This window comes from Hyperoodon ampullatus, assembly GCF_949752795.1.
Source record: "Hyperoodon ampullatus genome assembly, chromosome: 11".
NCBI lineage: Eukaryota > Metazoa > Chordata > Mammalia > Artiodactyla > Ziphiidae > Hyperoodon > Hyperoodon ampullatus.
In genome coordinates this window covers 20,228,409-20,248,928 of record NC_136924.1, presented here as the reverse complement: position 1 = coordinate 20,248,928, position 20,520 = coordinate 20,228,409, and the positions used below count along the sequence as shown (strand labels likewise).

The 20,520-nt window shown below is 38.9% G+C and overlaps 2 protein-coding genes across 2 annotated transcripts in view; one reads left to right on the top strand and one right to left on the bottom strand.

Annotated features, from left to right (window-relative positions):
• The window catches only part of CCDC38 (coiled-coil domain containing 38), a gene marked incomplete at both ends in the record, with an annotated part of 46,474 nt that extends 36,254 nt beyond the window's left edge, over positions 1-10,220 (top strand). The window contains 8 exon segments of the mRNA XM_079714244.1: positions 419-462; positions 465-559; positions 4,424-4,429; positions 4,433-4,533; positions 4,535-4,610; positions 5,598-5,799; positions 7,883-8,004; positions 10,107-10,220. Coding sequence (XP_079570370.1) covers positions 419-462; positions 465-559; positions 4,424-4,429; positions 4,433-4,533; positions 4,535-4,610; positions 5,598-5,799; positions 7,883-8,004; positions 10,107-10,220 — 760 coding nt within the window.
• Positions 10,221-11,288: 1,068 nt separating this feature from the next.
• On the bottom strand, positions 11,289-19,115 carry SNRPF (small nuclear ribonucleoprotein polypeptide F). The gene is made up of 4 exons (XM_079715744.1): positions 18,987-19,115; positions 16,948-17,073; positions 12,021-12,085; positions 11,289-11,419 (listed from the first exon to the last, which is right to left on the bottom strand). Exons 1-4 carry the CDS (start codon positions 18,987-18,989, stop codon positions 11,353-11,355), a joined length of 261 nt encoding a protein of 86 aa, XP_079571870.1. The 5' UTR covers positions 18,990-19,115; the 3' UTR covers positions 11,289-11,352.
• Positions 19,116-20,520: the final 1,405 nt, after the last annotated feature.

The window sequence follows — 20,520 nt, the reverse complement described above, 5'->3', positions numbered from 1 at the left end:
TATCAGAATCTCTAAGTGACTAGTCAGGAGTCTGTACTTTACCCAGTGTCTCCTCAGATATTCTGATTATCAGCCAGGTTTGAGAACACTGACATACTAGGTCACACAGCTTGGGCTCCCGATACCTCAGCTCTGCTGCTTTCTATTTGGGGGACTCGGGGGAACCACAGAAGTGGGGGTGGGGTGAGAAAAATGCTTCCTGATGGAAGTTAAAAAGCATCTGTGCATTTATTTTTCTCACTTGAACCTGAAAAGTTGCATGTACTTTGTCAATGTCTTAAAATATAAACTTGTATTTGGCTTACTAGACATAGGATGTTGACACATGATCTGGAGGGAGTGCTGAAGCTCCTGACTGATGGCTTATTTCACTAAACCACAAATTACAGACAAGGGTCTCTTTCTTCTTTTGCAACAGAAATACCAACATAGAGTTTCTTTTGGAACACAAGGAAATGCTTAAGGCTGTGTAAGAGAAGAGGAAAAAGCAGCAGAACTGGAATTAAGGTCCAGGCTATTTAGTTTTGGAGAATTTAATTCAGGTAATCATTCTTTGCCTGTAGTAATTTTATTTTGGCTCATGATAATAATCTGCATTCCCTGTGTATTAAGCATTGGAATAGGGGAATTAAAGCAAACCACAAGTCCCAGGTTGATGGTAGAGCCTGGAAAGCAGCTTGGAATTAATTACCTTGTCAATATGTAATAGGTTATTTACACAGTAGATAGAAAGCATTCAAATTGGCATTGGAGTTCTCTTAAAATGTTACAAAGTATGATGCTGAGATTTCCCCGCCTATAAATACATTTCTTTTAGTCAGTATACATATTACCATACATGTGAAGTAGTTCACTACCTGTGATCATTTTGGTATTAATTTGAGGGGCAAATAATTAACAGAGGAATCACTGAATCAGCACTGAAAGGAATTGTCTTCCCAACAGTGAGCTTGTAACAGATTGTGGCCTCTTTCGGGTCTGCATAGATCCACGTGTGCTTATCTGTTTGTGTGCTGGTTTCTCCCAGCTCCACGCAAACCCCAGGGTAGGGATTGTCTTACCCTATCTAGTCAGCTAAGTTTAGTGTCCTCATAAAGTAAGTGCTCAATAAATGTTTGTTCAATGGATGATTAGGTTAGTTTTAAAACCCATAACAAACTCCAGCTAACATTGGTTTTCTTGTAAAAATCTCCAATGAATAAAATTCAAAACTCATATGTGAGACTAATATCACAATTATAGTTATGAACTTGATTTTCAAACAGAGGTAGATTTAAGGGGACTCTATCAGAAGATGACTGTGCTCCTCTGCCCATAGGTGGGCAGGGTTATAAAAGACAAACCTGTTTATGGCTCCTTCACAGCCCACATTTCCTAGGGTGGCATAACGCCCGGAGGTAGGAGGGGATAGGACTGTGCACTGCCAGAGCAGGAAGTGTGATGACAGCCACCTCTCAGTTCTTCAATGCTGGGTTTTTTTTTTTTTAACATTTTTAAATTGTGGTAAAATATACATAACATAAAATTTACAATTTAACCATGTTAAGCGTACAACTCAGTGGCATTAAGTATATTTGCAATATTGCATAAGCATCACCATTATCTATTTACAGAATTTTTCATCATCCCAAACAGAAACTCTGTACCCATGAAACAATAATTCCCCATTCCCCCACCTTCCAGCTTCTGGTAACCTCTGTTCTACTTTCTGTCTCTATAAAGTTGCCTCATATATATGGAAGCATACAGTATCTGGACCTCTGTTTATGGCTTATTTCACTTAGCATGTTTTCAAGGTTCATCCATGCTGTAGCATGCGTCAGAATTTCATTCCTTTTTACAGCCAAATAATATTCCGCTGTATTTTTATACCACAATTTATCTATCCATTCATCTGTTGACAGACACTTGGGTTGTTTCCACCCTTCAATTCTGTTTTAAATAATTCCGTAACTGATTAACATGAAAAATGTCAGGTAAATATCAGTGGTATCTCCCCGTGCCCTCCACCAAGCCCCTTTCATCCAAATTTAGGGTGGCTATGGAAAAAAGTGGCATTTCAATACTCAAACTTTGAAGCAACCAGAGCCCTAAATGGAGAAGATAGAATCGATCTGAAAATTACTTTTTTAAAGACTATGACATTTGGGTCACAAGTGTAATTTTGGCATCCGTGTATTATATACTCTGGGAAAATGGAGCTAATAATTCACAGTGTCTCCCAAAAATGTGAAATGTTGGGGCAGAGAAGCACAGGCAGAGCAGGACAATTGGCAGGGGAAAGTATTCTTTTCTAAGAATTTTCCAGCTTCCCCACTCCCATTCTTTTCATATGTTGAAATGTGCAAAACATAATCCTTTATGAGTGAATAAGCATAGCTGTGTCTAATTTTGATATTCATAAATTATCATAGGTATTTTGGAGCTATGAGTATTTTATTCTTTCAAAATTTCCACACTCTTAACTGTACTTAATCCCCTAAAAACATTTTCCTTGATTCAATATTTTACTTTTAAAATAAAATTTTAAACTCAACTATAATGTAATATTGAAAAGTGCACAGATCCTAAGTGTATCTCTCAAGGAATTTCCTCAAGGTGAACACACCATTACCACCTCCAGAAGCCTCCCGCATGCCCCGTTCCAGTCTCTACCATATACCCAAGATGACCACTATCTTGACTTCTCTCACCATCGATTAGCTTTCATGTTTTTGAACTTTATATAAATGGAATCATGTAATATGTCCAGCTTGTCTGGTTTCTTTCTCTCAACATTATGTTGGTGAGATTCATACATATTGTTTTGTGCGGTTGTTTGTTTATCGAACATGAAATGGAATGTAAGCTATTCCGTTGTTCAATTTGCAGAACATCCTCATCTCTCGTTTTATTGTTCTTGGGCACAGGGAGCTATCAAGTTCAATTGCGAACGTTGTTTACAGTCAGCACTCAGCAGAAGATAACATGGGTTAGAATTACAGAATCCTTGAGTTGGAAAGGACTTTAAAGGTCATCTAGACATCTACCCCCTCGCCTATCCAGTTGTGATACAACTATTTCTCCTAAACATTGCTCTGGTCAGATCACTTCTCATTCACTGCTGAAGGCATCCAGAGTTCGTATCCAGTATTCAGCCTTTCACGGTCCTGTCACGACCCTGTCCCGCTACTCAGCAGGAAGCGGCAGCTCCTCCCACTTCTTGCAGCCTCTCTTGGCCACCCCTCCTCCGAGGTGCTCTGGGCTGGGCCCGCCATCTGGTGGCAGCTCCAGGGATGGACTGATACTTTACTTCTCTGTCATCTGTAGGCCTGTGCCTTGAGCTCCCTTTTTCCTTGTCCTTCTGCTCTGTTGGGCCAGGCCCTCAATCTCTTTTTCATACATGAGTATTTTCTTTAACCTCATTCCCCAATCCTACTTCTTACACTGTTCTTAACTTGTTATCTTAATAAAAATCTCTCTTTGTCTTTTCCTCTCCTGTTTGACAGGCAGAACTTAAAAAGAAAACAAGACATGCTGAAAGGTCGCTACCCATCCATCTCTAAAGCTCTAAGTGTTCAAGAGGTTTCCCTACAAAACTTCCATCAACTACTAATCATTCTCATATTAAAGATGTTTTCTCAGAATATATATATATATATATATATATATATATATATTTTTTTTTTTTTTTGCGGTACGCGGGCCTCTCACTGTTGTGGCCTCTCCCGTTGCGGAGCACAGGCTCCGGACACGCAGGCTCAGTGGCCATGGCTCATGGGCCCAGCCGCTCCGTGGCATGTGGGATCTTCCCGGACCGGGGCACGAACCCGTGTCCTCTGCGTCGGCAGGTGGACTCTCAACCACTGCGCCACCAGGGAAGCCCAGAATATATATTTTTAATGACCCACACTGCAGTAATTTTTTTTTTATCCAAGTACAATATTTTAGCCCCTTGATGAGTTACTTATACTGTTTTCCTTTTATATTTTTCTATATATCTAAAGTTTCTAAAAGGAATGTGTTAATATAAAGAGGGAATACAATAAATGTTATTTAGAAAGGGAAAGAAAAAAAGAAGCTTTATGGCAAATAGGGCTTTTGCTCTTTTTTACTTTTTCCTTTTACATTATTTTGTATTTCTCCAAATTTCCTAGAAGCATGTTTTAAATATAAATAGGGAATACAGTAAGTGTTACTTCAGAAGAAAAACGGGGGACTTTATGGCAAACAGGACCATCAGAAAGCTTGTTAAACTAGGAAGTGGGACAGACAAGCTGTTTGAAGTAAACTATTGGTAACAGATCTTGACTTGTAATTAAGTGTTGGTGGCTCTGGAATGAGTCTGTGGTTTCAGGAGGGGTCTCCCATGGCTCCTGGAGCTACATCTGTCTTGAGTATTATTTGTCCTTGGCTTTATGGTGATTCTCATCTTCCTGAGCAGAAGCAGTAATGGGGGCAGGATGCTACCTGGAGAACGATTTACTTTGCCCAGAAGTTTACTGAGATCCTTTTATCCGCGAACGCCGGGTACACAGTGGAGAGACAGAAGGAGTTTCCTTACGGTCCCGAAACATGTTACCTACAAGCTCGAGCACCTCTACCAACAGTTAAAACGGCACAGTGGCCAGGTACAGGGATCAGCAAGGTTTGGCCTAGGCCTCTGCTTAAGACTAGAGTACTACAATGGCTTCCCAGTGGAGAGAATGAAAACTCCTCAAAAGGTTTTATAGGCCAGCTTAGGAATCTGTTTGCTTGTAACTTTTTTTTTCCTCTTAGAGAATGCATTCATTTATTCAGCAAACATTTATTAAGTGCACAGTTATGTGCAAGGTGCCGCTTTAGATATAAGTGTAAAAATAAGAAATAGCTCCTGCCTTCCAGGTGCTTACAGTCTAGGAAGGGATATAAGGCGTGTATGCAAATAACTATCATACAGGATTATAGTTTTAGCAAATAGAATAGTAAGTGCAAAAAAGGGAGCTCACACACTGTGCTGCTAGGAAATGTATTAGAGTGGGGAAAAAAAGGATTTAAAATGTTTATGTAGTGTCTACCTGAATGGGAATGATACACAAAAACATTCAAGCAAAAAGACAATCTGTCCTATTAAGTTACTTTTTATACCCAGACTGAAATATTTTTAAAGAAAATAATCCAAGGTGTTACTATAGTAATGATCTGACTATAAATTATAATATAAATTCAATGCTGCATTTTCTCACTGTTCTATGTTGTATTAAAGTTTTTCTTTTAAAAAAGGAAATATTTAGGGCTTCCCTGGTGGTGCAGTGGTTGAGAGTCTGCCTGCCGATGCAGGGGACACGGGTTCGTGCCCCGGTCCGGGAAGATCCCACGTGCCGTGGAGCGGCTGGGCCCATGAGCCATGGCCGCTGAGCCTGTGCGTCCGGAGCCTGTACTCCGCAACAGGAGAGGCCACAACAGTGAGAGGCCCGTGTACCGAAAAAAAAAAAAAAAAAAAAAAAGGAAATATTTAGAAGAACATAAAAGCCTTTTTCATTACAATATAGTAAAAGGGAATTTTATGTTTATTGAATGAACAAGAAAATAGTAATGAAATTTTATGTTTTCTGCTCTCCTTTTCTTCTCAACCTCAGGAAAAACTGATAGACTCTCTTAGTAAAAAAATTAATCAAGTATACAAAGTTTGCATTGGAGATGCTGAGGTTGGCAGCCTCAACCCAGTTCAAAAGTTGGTAAAAGTAGAGTCTCGCCTGGTGGAACTGAGTGATCTCATTGAATCCGTTCCCAAAGAAAACGTGGAGGCAATTGAGAGGATGAAACAGAACGACGGCAAAAGTACAGTCACTGTCTTATGATACAAAGGTAGTGAAAGACTTAATGAGAAGCTGTTTTTGCTTGGATTCCACACACATTAAGGAAGTCTGTTATATGGCAAGTCTCTATTATATCCATATAGACACACAGTGGAATCAAACCCAGCCCTGCCCTCCTCATGGAGCTACTATTTAGTGTGGAGACGCATAACATCCATATTCTTACAAAATAAATATCTCGTTATCAATGGTAAAACAAGCACTGTGAAGGACAGTTCATCAGGGGCAAATGACATAGTTTCGGATGGGCAAGCGGTCCTTCTAGACTGAAAAAGTGAATTTTCAGAGTGAATATTCACCACTTACATGAAAATTTTCAAAGGGCTATAATGTAGAAGGAGAATTATACTTGTGGTGAAGGGCCCAAGACTAGAATCAGGAGCCTTTCACTGGAAAACTACAGGGAGACTCAATCTATGAAGGAATTGTTTGAAAGTTAGAGCCATGTAATGAGGGTTTTCCTCAGTTCCTAACTGCCAACACTTACATACATCCTATTTACTCATTAACTCATTTATTCCTCAAGATAATCTCACGAGGATTATCATCCCTGGGACACATACCACCACCCTCACCTCCACCCCTGCCCAGCTCCCACGTCCCCACATCTTTGCCTAGCTTGGGGCCTTTCCCAGAGAATCCACTGATTTGCAGATTTCCATACCAAGTTAAATAAGGATTTTATGTACATACTACCTTTGAGGCAATGACTATTATAAATATAATATGATCCCTAGTATAATGTAGCATATAGAGAATGCTTATAGGTGGAATAATATTCACGTTATAGCAAAAAAACATGTTGGCAGGCATACTAGAACTATGGCTATGAGCATGGGCATTAGAGCTGACCTGCCTGGGTTCAATCCAGATTCTGCCATTCACAACTTTTGTGACCTTAGGCAGGCCACACAACCTCTCTTAAGTTTCAGTTTCCTTATCTGTAAAATGGCAGTAATAATGGAACTTATCTCACAGGGTTGTTGTGAGGATTAAATTAAATAATCTATGTAAAAGCGCTAAAGCATGCTTGGCATATAGTAAGTACTCAAATAGTAGCCATTAATATTAGATACTTTGTTACTGCTTACATTACTGGGGTGGGGGGGATATTGTTTCCTCCATATAAAAACAAAGTCCAGAATATATTAAGGTGATCCTGATGGGATTTTATTGAATATGAAGCAAATTTTTTAAGAAATCATAAATGAAAGATCACTCCTTCCAGAAGACAACCTTTGACTAATTACACTAAGAGCATTTATTTGCATCTTGTAATTACTACTATTTCCAGTAGCGATACATGAATCTAATTCCAATTACTTATCATTCTTATCAAAAGAATTTTACTGGATTTTTCCCATGGTTTGGAGGCACCTAACGTAACACCTAATTTTGCATAAAAAATGTTCAGTGAATGTTACATTGATAATTATATACAGCCATAAAAAAGCTATCACTTGTCCAGTGGTTATTCTGCACCAGGCATTGGACTAGAGAGTTTGCATAAGTCAGCTAATTTAATTTTATCCTCATAACAACCCTAAAGAGAACAAAGATAAATACTATTTCTTGGCCTTAATTTGAGGATAACATTCAAAAAGATTTGCTGGAAAGTATGTTTTTGTGGTTATCCATTGAACTATATACACTTGTGATCTGTGTACTTTTCTGCACATTATACTTCAATAAAAAGGTTTAAAAAGAGGGGGAAATAGCTGGAAATTAATTCAAGTGGCCGCCATACGGATTAACTGCGAAGTACTGAACTGTAAATGCAGATGAGAAAGCTTTGCTGAGGTGCTTGTTTTAGACCAAGATTTGGATAGATTTTACTTCTTCCAAAATGGTGACAGGCATTTTCTTCCCATTTCAACACAAACAGGATTTGTTGTTGAAATTTCACCTGAATATTCAAAACCCATAGATTTGGGTGAAGATGAAGTATTATTTTCATTTAACCTTAAAGGAAACTTTATAATATTTAGATAATTCTTTACCAAATAGTAATGATGTAGGTCTTTTTTACTTTCTGTGATTTATAGTTAGGACAATGTCTTCCCCTCTTGACAGGCTGCGTGAAGAGAAAGTGAAAGAAAAACAAAAACACCAGGAGGAAAGGCTAAAAGCTGCTCTGGAAAGAGCAGTAGCACAACCAAAGAACAAGGTTTGTGTTTTGTTATTAATAGGTTCCACTACATCAATGTGTGAGGGCTTCTGCAGTACAAAAACAAAATACCTAACTCATCTAATTTATCCAGGTTAAACTTCAGTAAGATTGCTAACAGCTAAAATTGATCTCTCTCTGGTTCCTTGCTACTTTTAGAATGATTCAAATTACTGGTTCTACAGTTCTCCATTAGACTAACTTTTTGGTAAAAGAAAACTCTCCCCTCTCCTCTTTTTCTTTAGCTCCAGGTGCCCTGAAACTAAAGAATTAAAAAAATAATAGTAAGTGAATTACATTATTACTGGAAGGGTCTTTTAATCCTCACACTGTAAAAATAATTAGACTTATAGTTGAAGTTAAAATAATTTACCCAGAGTCACTTCAGATTTAGCAGCAGAATCTGACCAGAAGCCAAGGTTCTTCATATTTTAAGATTACCTGTTCAATAAGTTTAGAATTGGGCAGTCACAGAGTGCATGTGGTCTATGACTCCCCCTGGGTGTGAAGGGCCTTTTGTTTCTATATGCCACTCTCCCTCCTCTGAGCTAGAGTCTGAAGTATATTCCAGGAAGGCAATCTCATAGTTATCTGCAAAGCTAATATGGACATTGATTCTCACCATAGTCACAGCTAACCTATAGTGAATGCTTCTGTGCCTCACAACCAGCCTTTGAGGTAAGTACTTAAAGTTCTGCAGTATGGTAACTGTTAATATGTACTATGTCAAAAAGTGATGATTAATTTTATTTAAATAAGCATTTCATCTTTAAAAGGGTCTGTACTTATCTAGTTCAACTCTGCCTATGAAGACCTAACTTCTCTTCTTCTAAGAGAGAATTAACCATTCATCACCCTGCTACATGTATATACTATTATTTACTAAACTCACCAAATTAAAGTGATTATTTTTTAATATATCCATCTTTCCTTTTAGACCATGAATGAGTTTTATGACCTTTGTATCCCCAATGCCTGGCACATAGTGGACACTCAATAAATGCTTACTGAATTAACAGACTAAAAATGAGAATGAAAACTAAATCTGGAAGAAAACTGGAGAAAGAATGTTGACAAGTCAACAATGTATGAAGACCTCTGAAAGAAGATTTTACTCTTTCAGAGGACATTTAGGACATTTCATCACTGGCAATTTTCTCAGACAGAAATTAATAACAAAGGTTATCAAAGGAGATCATCACCAGTGGGGGGGAAAAATGTGGCATTAGGAAAGGAATTCAAGGATTCCAGTCCTCTACGGATATTTTTGTTGTTATAATGAGGGGAGGATTGCTAGTGCTATTTAGTTCCCTGGAGTCAGGAATGTCAAACGTTCTGCAATGCAGGGGACAGTCACACACAGGGTTGGTGCCCCTTTTGAGGCACAATGGAAACGTCCCATCAAATTTCATGTCCAACAGAACAGTTTTCTTATCCATTTAATTTATACAAATTCAGATATAAAGGCAAAACAAAAAATAAATAAATGAATAAGGAGAAGGGGGAGAAAAGACTCAAAGAGAAAGATTAGTATGATATACTTGAGTATATGTTCCAGAAAGAATAAATAGGTATGAACTGGGGTATCCCTAAGCCTCTCCTGGTGGGACCAAGAGCCAACAGGATTTCTAGTGCCTAAGAAAATAGTACATGGTTTTCTCAGGTTTTTTTTTTTTGTTTAACAGGATTTTTAAATGCCAGTCAGCTGTTGCTTAGCAGAGGAAAGTGATCTCTTCCAACCAGTGGAGTAGAAATTAGCTATGGCAGTTGCTGAGAAATGAAGTGTTGGCCTCAAACATGGAGTTTCTCTAAGCTTAGCATATCTGAAACACAAGCTATCTGATGACTTTATCTAAATCCTCCCACTTCCCCATAAAACCTAACTGCCCTGTCTTCTGCATACCATGGTGCTCCATTCGTTACTTAACTTTGCCTGCATTTGGACATCCATTAGGTTATCAATCCCTTTGTAATTGGGATTATTATTTACTATTTTAAACTATATTATTCTTCAGAAAAATCAAGTTAATATTAGTATTTTAGTTACACTTCAATAGAAAATGGTTATATGAAAATATTAAGTACTTTTTCTTTTGTTTCAGCTGGGAAGACAACTTATCTACTGCTCAAAACCTCCACCTGGTAACAAACGTGAACTACTTTTAGTCAAGGATACAAGAACAAAATCACTGGAGGAAGAATATTTTTTCACTTGAATAGCAGCAGTAAGACATTTATAACCAGAATGCTTTAGGCATATTTTGTAGATTTTTGCTTTTCAGTAATGGCAATATTCTGCCCCACACGCAGGCCTAACCAATTTCAGGAAGACAGGTCCTTACTCTAAAAGGCTCTTAGGATTGGAAATGGGAGTTATTTTCTTTTGTTGAAGACCTTTATTATCCATATCCTAACCATTATTCTATATAGCTGAACATTTATACTTTCTGTTGTCCCAGGTGGGGATACACATCCATAGTGACCTTACTGATGTAACTGTACGGTGAATAACCATTTAAGTGCAATAATGGCATTCTGACAACATAAGACTTTAAATAATCTTTTTTTTTTTCAACTAGTCCACAGGAAAGTTCATAGTGTAAACTTTATCCCTGTGGAGTATATATTTTAACAATGTGCAACTCTAAAATATTGATTTGAGGAGTTTAAAACTTAAATGAAAACTACTAGATTATGTTCTCATGAGAACAAAATGAGACATAACCAACCATGAGACTGATTTTTAATTCACATCAAGGGGTTCTGTTCAGAAAACTTAATTCTCTTAAGTGAACAAACCATGTCTTCAGCCTAAATGTCAGTTCACAATTTCTGTTGTGTTCTATACTCAAAACCATTTTAATTTTCAGGTGATGTTTCAATTTTAGCTGTAATGTGCATATCATTTAGCTCACATTGATACAGAATTAACATGTAATTTTCTGACTACTAAGTAAAATAATACAGTCTATATTAACGCTAAGAAAATATTTAACTTTATGTGTCAAAAGTGGCTCAAAAATAACTTTAAAAGAAACAGTTGCTTTTAAAAGGTCTCAGTTAATATACAATTACGAGGGCTAAAATTGACTTTCATAAACATTTATAGAGCATATAAATAAATTTCTCTTATAGAAAAAAAATACAGCATTGGGCTTACATGAAAACCAACTTGAATAAAGTTGGGTGGCTTTTAAAGCATTAGTTCTGTGAATAACTTTTCAACTGTTTCAACATTTGAGCTCTGCATGTAAATATCTGAATATGAATAGCTCACAGTCAAGTTGAAAAACAAACAAATCTTTATTGTCTACAAATATATATAAAAAAAATTCCCCCCGAAAGATGCTATTCTCTCATTTCCCCATCTTCTTCTTCTTCTTCAACACCCCTGATATAAAGGACATTATTACACCTGTAAACAGAAAAACAGTCCATTTTGTTGTTCCAACAAGAAACCATGTAAGATCTGAATTACTACTTTTATTAGATTTTTTCATTCCAAAAATATTAATGCTAAAATTACAATACATTTCTTTTTAAAAAAAATTTACCTTGGTTTGTTAAAGAGCACATGACACTCATTTTTATACCATGCGGTTGTTATAAAATGGTATCTTTATGATCTTCCAAAGGGAATAATAACTAGAATTTGGAGATGTGAAGCTAGTTCTAGAAAATAAGTGTAATACGAATCCCTAATAGCAGCCAGACCCACCTAAAATTCAAAACCAAGCTCTTGCAACTAAAACCACTGAAAAAGGTACAGTTAAGACCTAGAAAGTTTAATATCAACACTAGAAAAACCTTAAGAATGAACAACTCCAAAATATTTAAATCTGCTTTGACAAGTTTAACAATTTCAAGAATCTTGAAGTCTAGATGTAGAATGTTATGTTAAATTAATAGTGATTAACAAAAAGTAATTCTGAGATTGGGGCACTAATAGTTTATTTAAACAGGTATTTTTACTGCTCACCAGTAACTCCTTATATAAACTACTGATGTTTTGTTACCTTATTAAAACTTCACCCAGATGTCCAGATAATGCTCCATCTATGTATTCTTCTGTGTTTGCAAGCTTTAAATAAAAAGAAAATATATTAGTATAATCACACAAGAGGAAAATAGTATTATACACCTAATATTGGTGAGAGAACTTATTAACTGAGACCTTTCGGTACCAACGACTCACATTTACCTACGATAATTAGAAGATTAGCTTTCTATTACTACTGTAGTACTTTTTGGTTTCATATAAACATTCAGTAAAGTTAACATTAATAGATGTAGAACTGATATATAATAAAGCTCGTTTCAACACAATTTTTTAAATATCTCAATAATGTAATATTTCTTTCTATTAAACATTAAAACAACATGTCAAGGAAGACAGTCTCCAATTTATGAATAAGCTGTGAATAATTCAGGTCTAAAGAAACAGACGTTAAATTTTCTCAGAGTAATAGCATTATATCATATTGAGGAACCCAATGGGTACAAAAGCTATGGCTAAAACACCAAGTACTCTTATATTAGTCAACAACCAAACTAAAGAACTGAATAAGAATTTTTAAAAATTATGTGCTAATAAACAGGAAAAAAATAAGTTCTTAAGAGGAGGTTTAATTAACAGTGACCTTTATAGTTACTTTAGAGAACTCTATTATTTCTAATTTTACATAAAAATGTTTAGCTTTCCTTTTACATAAAGATAATAAACTTTACTTATAATTAAAAAAAATTACAATCAGTGCTACTGGGACTCACAAAAGAAATGAACAAGATAGAAAGGAAACAGGGAAGTTTCCTTCATTAACTAGGCAAGTGGGCAGAGGGAAAGAAAAATAGGTCTTAGAGAGGATATAAGGTAAGGCATTTAAAACATGTTAATGAATTAATAATGCTACTGGATATTATTCCTTCTCCTATAGAGAACAAAAAATAACCTCTTATACTCAGGGGATATGGTTTTGTCTGAAATTGTTGCCAACAATTAGTTTTGTATGCAACAGCTCTCAGAAATAATGTATTAACATCATTTTTTTTTTTTTTTGCGGTATGCGGGCCTCTCACTGTTGTGGCCTCTCCCGCCGCGGAGCACAGGCTCCGGACGCGCAGGCTCAGTGGCCATGGCTCACGGGCCCAGCCGCTCCGTGGCATGTGGGCTCCTCCTGGACCAGGGCACGAACCCGCATCCCCTACATTGGCAGGTGGACTCTCAACCACTGCGCCACCAGGGAAGCCCTCAACTGATTTTTTTTTAAAGTGATTATTTCTGGCAGATGTACACCAACATTTAAACTGGTTTCTAAATTATAATAATGCTCCAAAGACCTTCTACCACACTTTAAAAAAATTGAACTATAGCTGATTTACAATACTGTGTTAGTTTCAGGTGCACAGCAAAGTAATTCAGTTACACATACATTTTTCAGATTCTTTTCCGTTATAGGTTATTATAAGATATTGAATATAGTTAAATTTCCCTGGTTTATACAGTGGGTCCTTGTTGTTTATCTATTTTATACACAGCAGTGTGTATCTGTTAATCCCAAGCTCCTAATTTCTCTCTCCCCACTCCTTCCCCTTTGGTAACCATAGGTTTGTTTTCTATGTCTCTGAGTCTGTTTCTGTTTTATAAATAAGTTCATTTGTATCATTTTTTAGATTCCACATTTAAGTGATATCATATGATATTTACCTTTTTCTGTCTGACTTACTTCACTTAGTATGATCATCTTTAGGTCCATCCATGTTGCTGCAAATGGCATTACTGCATTCTTTTTATGGCTGAGTAATATTCCATTGTGTGTGTGTGATACATATGTACCACATCTTCTTTATTCACTCATCTGTTGATGGACATTTTACTTCCATGTCTTGGCTATTATAAATAGTGCTGCTATGAACACTGGGGTGCCTGTATCTTTTTGAATTAGTGTTTTCTCCAGATATGTGCCCAGGAGTGGGATTGCTGGGTCATATGGTAACTCTATTTTTTAGTTTTTTAAGGAATCTCTATACTGTTCCCCATAGTGGCTCCACCAATTTACATTCCCTCCAACAGTGTAGGAGGGTTCCCTTTTCTCCACACCCTCTCCAGCATTTATTATTTGTAGACTTTTTAATGACGGCCCTTCTGACCAGTGTGAGGTGATACCTCATTGTAGTTTTGATTTGCACTTTTCTAATAATTAGTGATGTTGAGCATCTTTTCATGTGACTTTTGGTCATCTGTATGTCTTCTTTGGAGAAATGTCTATTTAGGTCTTCTGCCCATTTTTTGATTGGGTTGTCTGGTTTTGTTTTGTTTTTTTTGATATTGAGTTGTATGAGCTGTTTGTATATGATCACATTTTAAATAAAATCCAGAATTCTCACAGTCCCTTACAAGGTCTTCCATGACTACCATTCCAATCCTCCTATCACACTTCCTGTAACTCACTCTGCCCTCACCTTCTTGTTGTGCCTTGAAAAGAAAAAGCGTGTTTCTGCCGCAGAGCCTTTGCAACTTGCTGTTCCCTCAAATTGGGATGCTCCTTCCCCAAACACTCTCTTCAGCTGCTCACTCAATTCTGGTCTCTGTTTACATTTACTTCCTCAGAGACTTTCCCTGGCTATCCTATCTAATATTGTATACTCTTGTCACCCTCTTCCATTTCTGCTTTCTTTTTCTCCATAGCATCTATCATTACCTGATACCATATCACATTATATTACCATCTCCCATCACTAAAACACAAACTTCTTGAGGATAGGGACTTTGTTTTGTTCACTGGTGTATTCACAGTGCCAGGCACATAAGGGGCTCTCAGTAAATATTCACTGAGTGAACAAACTCAAAAGCATCACCAATGTGGTTAGTTACTCAGAGATACATTTCATAACTCTGGCAGGTTCACTAGGAAGCTATATTACTTCTAAAACCAAATATTTCGTGGGTATTCTTTATTCCTTTCTTTTAATAAGAAATAATTCTTATAAAATTCTCTTTTAAAGTATACAAGTCGGTGGTTTTTAGTATATTCATAAAGTTATGTAATTATCACCACTATCTAAGTCTGGAACATTTTCAGCACAATGGATATAGTCTTCAAATTTCTCTAGGGCCTTGGTAAATGATTCCTGCTTAGGGAATTTTCCAGGCCAAAACCATGCTCTATAAGAACTCTGGGGACCTGAGCATTGTCTGTTCAGGTGGTAAACTCTTAAATTAAGGAAAATCTAAGCTTTGGGCCTACAAGTGCTCCTATTAGTACTCTGCCTACAGCACTACCAGTTTGGAATACTTGGAGTCACGATTGGTTTGACCACCTATCTAGGTACCCTTTAAAATTCATTCATCAGCCATTAATCAGTCACATAAATAACTGTGCTTCAGGAAAATATAACCTCAAACTCTTTCTTCAAAAACCTGGCTGAAAACTACTGAATTAAGCAACAAAAAACCAAACACCCCAATTTAAAAATGGACAAAGGACATGAACAGGCATTTCTCCAAAGATATGTAAATGACCAATAAGCACATAAAAAGATCTTAACATCACTAATCATTAAGTAAATGCAAATCGAAACAATGAGACACCACTTCACACTCATTAGGATGACTATTTAAAAAAACCCCAGAAAATAACAAGTGTTGGTGAGGATGTTAAGAAACTGGACCCCTTGTACATTGTTGGTGGAATGTAAAATGGTGCAGCTGCTGTGGAAAACAGCCTGGCAGTTCCACAAAAAATTAAACAAAGAATTACTGTATGATCCAGCAATTCCACTTCTGGATACAGACTCAAAAGAACTGAAAGCAGAGACTCTAACTGGTATTTGTACACCTACGTTCACTGAATTATTCACAACAGTCAAAAGGTGGAAACAATTCAAATATTCACCAACAGAAGAACGATTAAAATGAGGTAGAGTTGACCCTTGAACAACACAGGTTTGAGACCGCATGAACAAACTGGTGCAGAACCACGGATACGGAGGGCCAAGTATGGACTCAAGCATCTGTGGATTTCAGTATATCAGGCAGGTCCTGGAACCAATCCCCCAAGGATACTGAGGGACCGCTACACACAATGGAATATTTCAACCATAAAAAGGAATGAAATTCTGATACATGCTACAACATGGATGAACCCTGAAAACACCATGCTGAATGAAATAAGCCAGACACAAGGACAAATATTGTAGGATTCCACTTATATGAGGTTCCTAGAATAAAGACAAAAAGAACAGTGTTTACCAGGAGGCAAAGGGAATGGGGAGTTATTGTTTAATGGGTACAGAGTTTCCCTTTGGGATGATGAAAAAGTTCTTGAAATGGATAATGGTGATGGATGCACAACCATGTGAATGCAGTTAATGCCACTGAGTTGCACACCTGAAAATGGTTCAAGTGGTAAATTTTGTGCTATATATATTTTACCTCAATTAAAAACAAAAAACAAAACCTGGCTGAAACATTTACAGAAGCTAGTTTAACAGACAAGTAGCCAGTTCATCAATTCTTTTGGTCGGTCTGTCTTTTCCCTCAAGAATTGCTTTTATCAAATTACTTTTGATGTTGTACATTTAGCATTCATCAAAAGACTTAAGAATTTCACTGGAAAAGTTTCTCTCAGAGCTAAGCGCTGGGAAAAGTTTTGCTTCTTCTGCGAACTCTAGTGTATCTGTCTTATGGCACTGTGAATCAAATGTCTGAGCTCTTCTTACTTTTAACCGCTAGGAGTCAAATCCGTGCTTGAATTTTGCTTTAATATGTCTCATACATAGTTATCACAGTTACAACACCCTCCTTGGCCTTGACTTTATTCCTGAATTTTGCTCTGTGCTTGTCAGTTAAATTAATTACATCTTTGTACGTCACACTAAACCTCTGAGGAGTCAGGTGAAGAAAAATTAATACAATTTAATGATCTTTGTAACTCTTCAGCTTACCTGCATGTTCATATAGCCATCTACAGACACCAGGTAGCCTTTGTACTCCATTCCCCACTTCAGCTTCACCATTACTGGCTTTCCTGTTAATCCATTGAGGAAAGGTTTGGGATTGAGGGGCAAACTCTGCACAAAGAACAAAAAAAGAACCCAACTGATTATTTTTCCGTAGTTTGGCTTCCATTACCTACTCTCTTCTCTATCAAATCACCAATATTTTATTGTATCCAAATGAAGCAAAACTCTTGTTTCCCTCTCACATTATTACATAATTTTCACTTTTGTTGAAGAGCATCAGAGAAATTTAAATACCCAGTTAGCCAATTTCACCTTCAATCCATCAAGACTTGTAAAAGTATTCATTGTTCACTTAAGGAACACTGAACACCTAATATACATCACTCACTGTTCCAAGGCCATAAAGAAACAACGGTAAAGGCAGAAAAAAGAAAAAAAAAAAAAGAAGCAGGTAACAGTCCCTGTCCTCAGGCCCACAGTGGGAGGGGGCGGGGCCAACACACATGCAAATAGACAATTATTTTGCAATGTAGTAAGAGGAGATATGCTATGTACAAGGGTACCAAACAATCAAACAATCCGGGGTTAAAAGAAAAGGAAGAGTTGCCTGAAATAAGTAATGCCTCTGTTTTAAAGGATGAGAGGTATTTCCAGAGGGAAAAGGGCTGATCTGGCGGGGTGGGGTGGGGGGTGGGGTACCTATGTAAAAGGAGGGAAGAGTGAATCAACAAGGGATCTCAGGGACACACAAATTAGTTTTGTTTGAGGCCACAGAAGGAGGCAGGGGCAGACCATGCTCCACGATCTTCAACGGAATTCCAGGAGCTAGGACTGCGTCTTCTTTGACTTTGCAGTGCCCCCTACACATGGGCAGTCACTTTGTGTTTGTTTATTCAGCAAACCGGTGAATTCAGTACCCCCAGTGAATTCAGACTTTTCTTCCTTTCCTCATCTGCTCACTCATCGGCCCAAAGAAAAAACAACCAAGAAACCTGGCTACTAAACCCCTCTAGAATAAGCACATTCACAGTGATCTCAAATGGGTCTCCAGTTTTCACTCTTGTCTTTCTCCAACTTATTAGCCACACGGCAAGTATTATTTTTATCATACCACGTCTCTGCTTAAAATGCTTCGATGGCTTCCAACTGCACTTGGAGTGGAACCCAGACCTCCTAAAACGGCCTAAGAGGTCTTGCCCGACCCTATCTCATGACCACTATCCTTGCAGGCGGCTGTGGCTTTCTCTCAATTCCTCCAGCTAGTCAGGTGTTCCTTCCGGTCTCAGAGCCTGTGCTCCTGTTCCCTGAGCTTGAGGTACACACGCTTCCTCCTGCTCTTCACGGGGCTGCATTTCATATCGCTTAGATTTCAGATTCAATCCCTCCTCCAAGGGATGCCATCTGTAACCCCTCTCCTAACACCACGGCGCCCCCACACAGCACCCTATTTGCTCCCTTCTCAGCAGTTAACGTTATTCGAAATTACGTATTTATCGTTGTTTGATTACTGTCTGAGTTAACCTAGAGCAGGGTCCGCATCAGTACTTTTTACCCTATATTCCTAGCACCTAGAACGTTACCTGGCCCTGGCAGGTGGCAGGCGCTCAGTAAAGCTTTGCTAAACGAACAGGAGAATGCTCAAAGCCTGGACTCTGTATTCCAAAGGGCTGCAGGGCCCCCCAACATCACGGGACGAAAGCGGATTGTGGAGTGTGCTAAGTGGGACGTGAAAAACCGCTGCATTTTTACCACAGCCCTGTGGCCCCAGGCAGCAAGGACACCTCAGGCTCGGATACAAAACGAAGAAGACGGGGAAGGGGGCAGGGGCACTCCTGGGGAGGGGAGCGCTTCGGAAGGAGAGCGCGCCTCAAACACCCAGAGCAGGGAGAAAGGGGCTGGCCACCCGGCGCGCCGCGCCTCACGCGGATGAATGGGGAACGCGCGAACCAACCACCAGGCCCGGCAAGGCTGGTCACCCGCCCTCTCTCTCTCACGGGACACTGGCCGCACTTTCTCCTTACCATCGCGACGACTACTGCTGCAGTAGTGGGCAAATGCTGCAGGCTACTCGCCGCCGACCCAGCTGTCGTCCGACCCTCGTGACTGGAGTAGCCACAGCAGGGTCCCGGCCGCGTAGCTTCCACAGAAATGGCCGCCAAATAGCAGAGTGACCTTTCACCTCCGACTACCGCTCTTCTGGCTTCTGTGATTGGACGCAAAGAGGTGCTTGCTGATTGGAGGAGGTGGCTGGGCATGTCTCCTGGCAACCAGCGGCGCCGAGTGGGTGCGTGCCTCCCGGGCAGTCCGCGGGCCTCTGGGAAACCGGCTGCTCCAAGCCGACGGGAGGATACCTGCGAGGCTGCAAAGGCCGTGAGGCGGCTTGGGTTTCTCATTTGCTCACCTACCTCGAGGGTGCACTGTGTACCCTGCAGAGTGGACGTGATGTCTTGCCAACTTGGCTAGTGGGGGGTTCCTTTGTCCTTGTACACCTGGGAGAACGAATTTGGGGCTCTCGGGTTTCCTCCTCACTTTCCCACAGAATCTGTGCTGGGAGGTCTCCTCTGACACGGTCCCCTTCTCTCTGTTCTGTAATGCTCAATGCTCATGTCAACCCACTTCAGGGGAAGCGGGAGAAGCAAGACTAGATAGGCTAAGGGACGTGAAACGCACCGAAGTCAGTCAAGTACAGAATATATTTCAGATGAGGTTAGATGGAGTCTAGAACATGGTGTGGTGGGCTTCCGCTCCATCTGTTTCTTTTGCGTTGTGAGTAGAGGCCCGCTACAGTCTTTATACTGCACGTATAGCGCAGAAGGTGGAGGATGTTTACGCTATCACGGATTGATCCTTCTAATGTAAGAGTGGAATTGTTGGGTCATACAGTAATCCTGTACTTGACTTTTTGAGGAGCTACCAAACTTCTTTCCACAATGCCTGCACCATTTTACTTTCCCACTAGCAATGTATGAGATTTCTAATTTCCCCACATTCTCACCAACACTTATTTACCATTAAAAAATATTATCATAGCCATCCTAGTAATCCTAATAATAATAAGCCGTCTCATTGTGGGTTTGATTTGTATTTCCCTAATGACTAATGATGTGGAGCATCTTTTCATGTGCTTATTGGCCACTTGTATATCTTTGGAGAAATGTCTGTTCAAGTCCTGTATGCCTTTTTATATGTTCTATTTCTGGAACCCTTGAATGTACTGCCTAATCTGAAAAGTCATGTGACCATTCTGGGTCTCAGTTTCTTCGCTGATAACAATGAAGGGATTGGACTCGATCGGGGTTTTCAACCTCAATACTAGTGACATTTGGGGCCAGACAGTTCTTGTTGTGGGGACTGCCCTTTGTATTGTAGAATGGATGTATTGCAGCAGTATCCCCAGCCTCTACCAAGTAGATGCCGGTTGCAACGCCCTCCCTCCAAGTTGTGACAACCAAAATGTCTTCAGACATTGCCCAGTGTCTTCTGGAGGGTACAGTCGTCCCCTGTTGAAAACCACTGGATTAGATCAATGATTTGTAAACACAGGCCACAGACTTG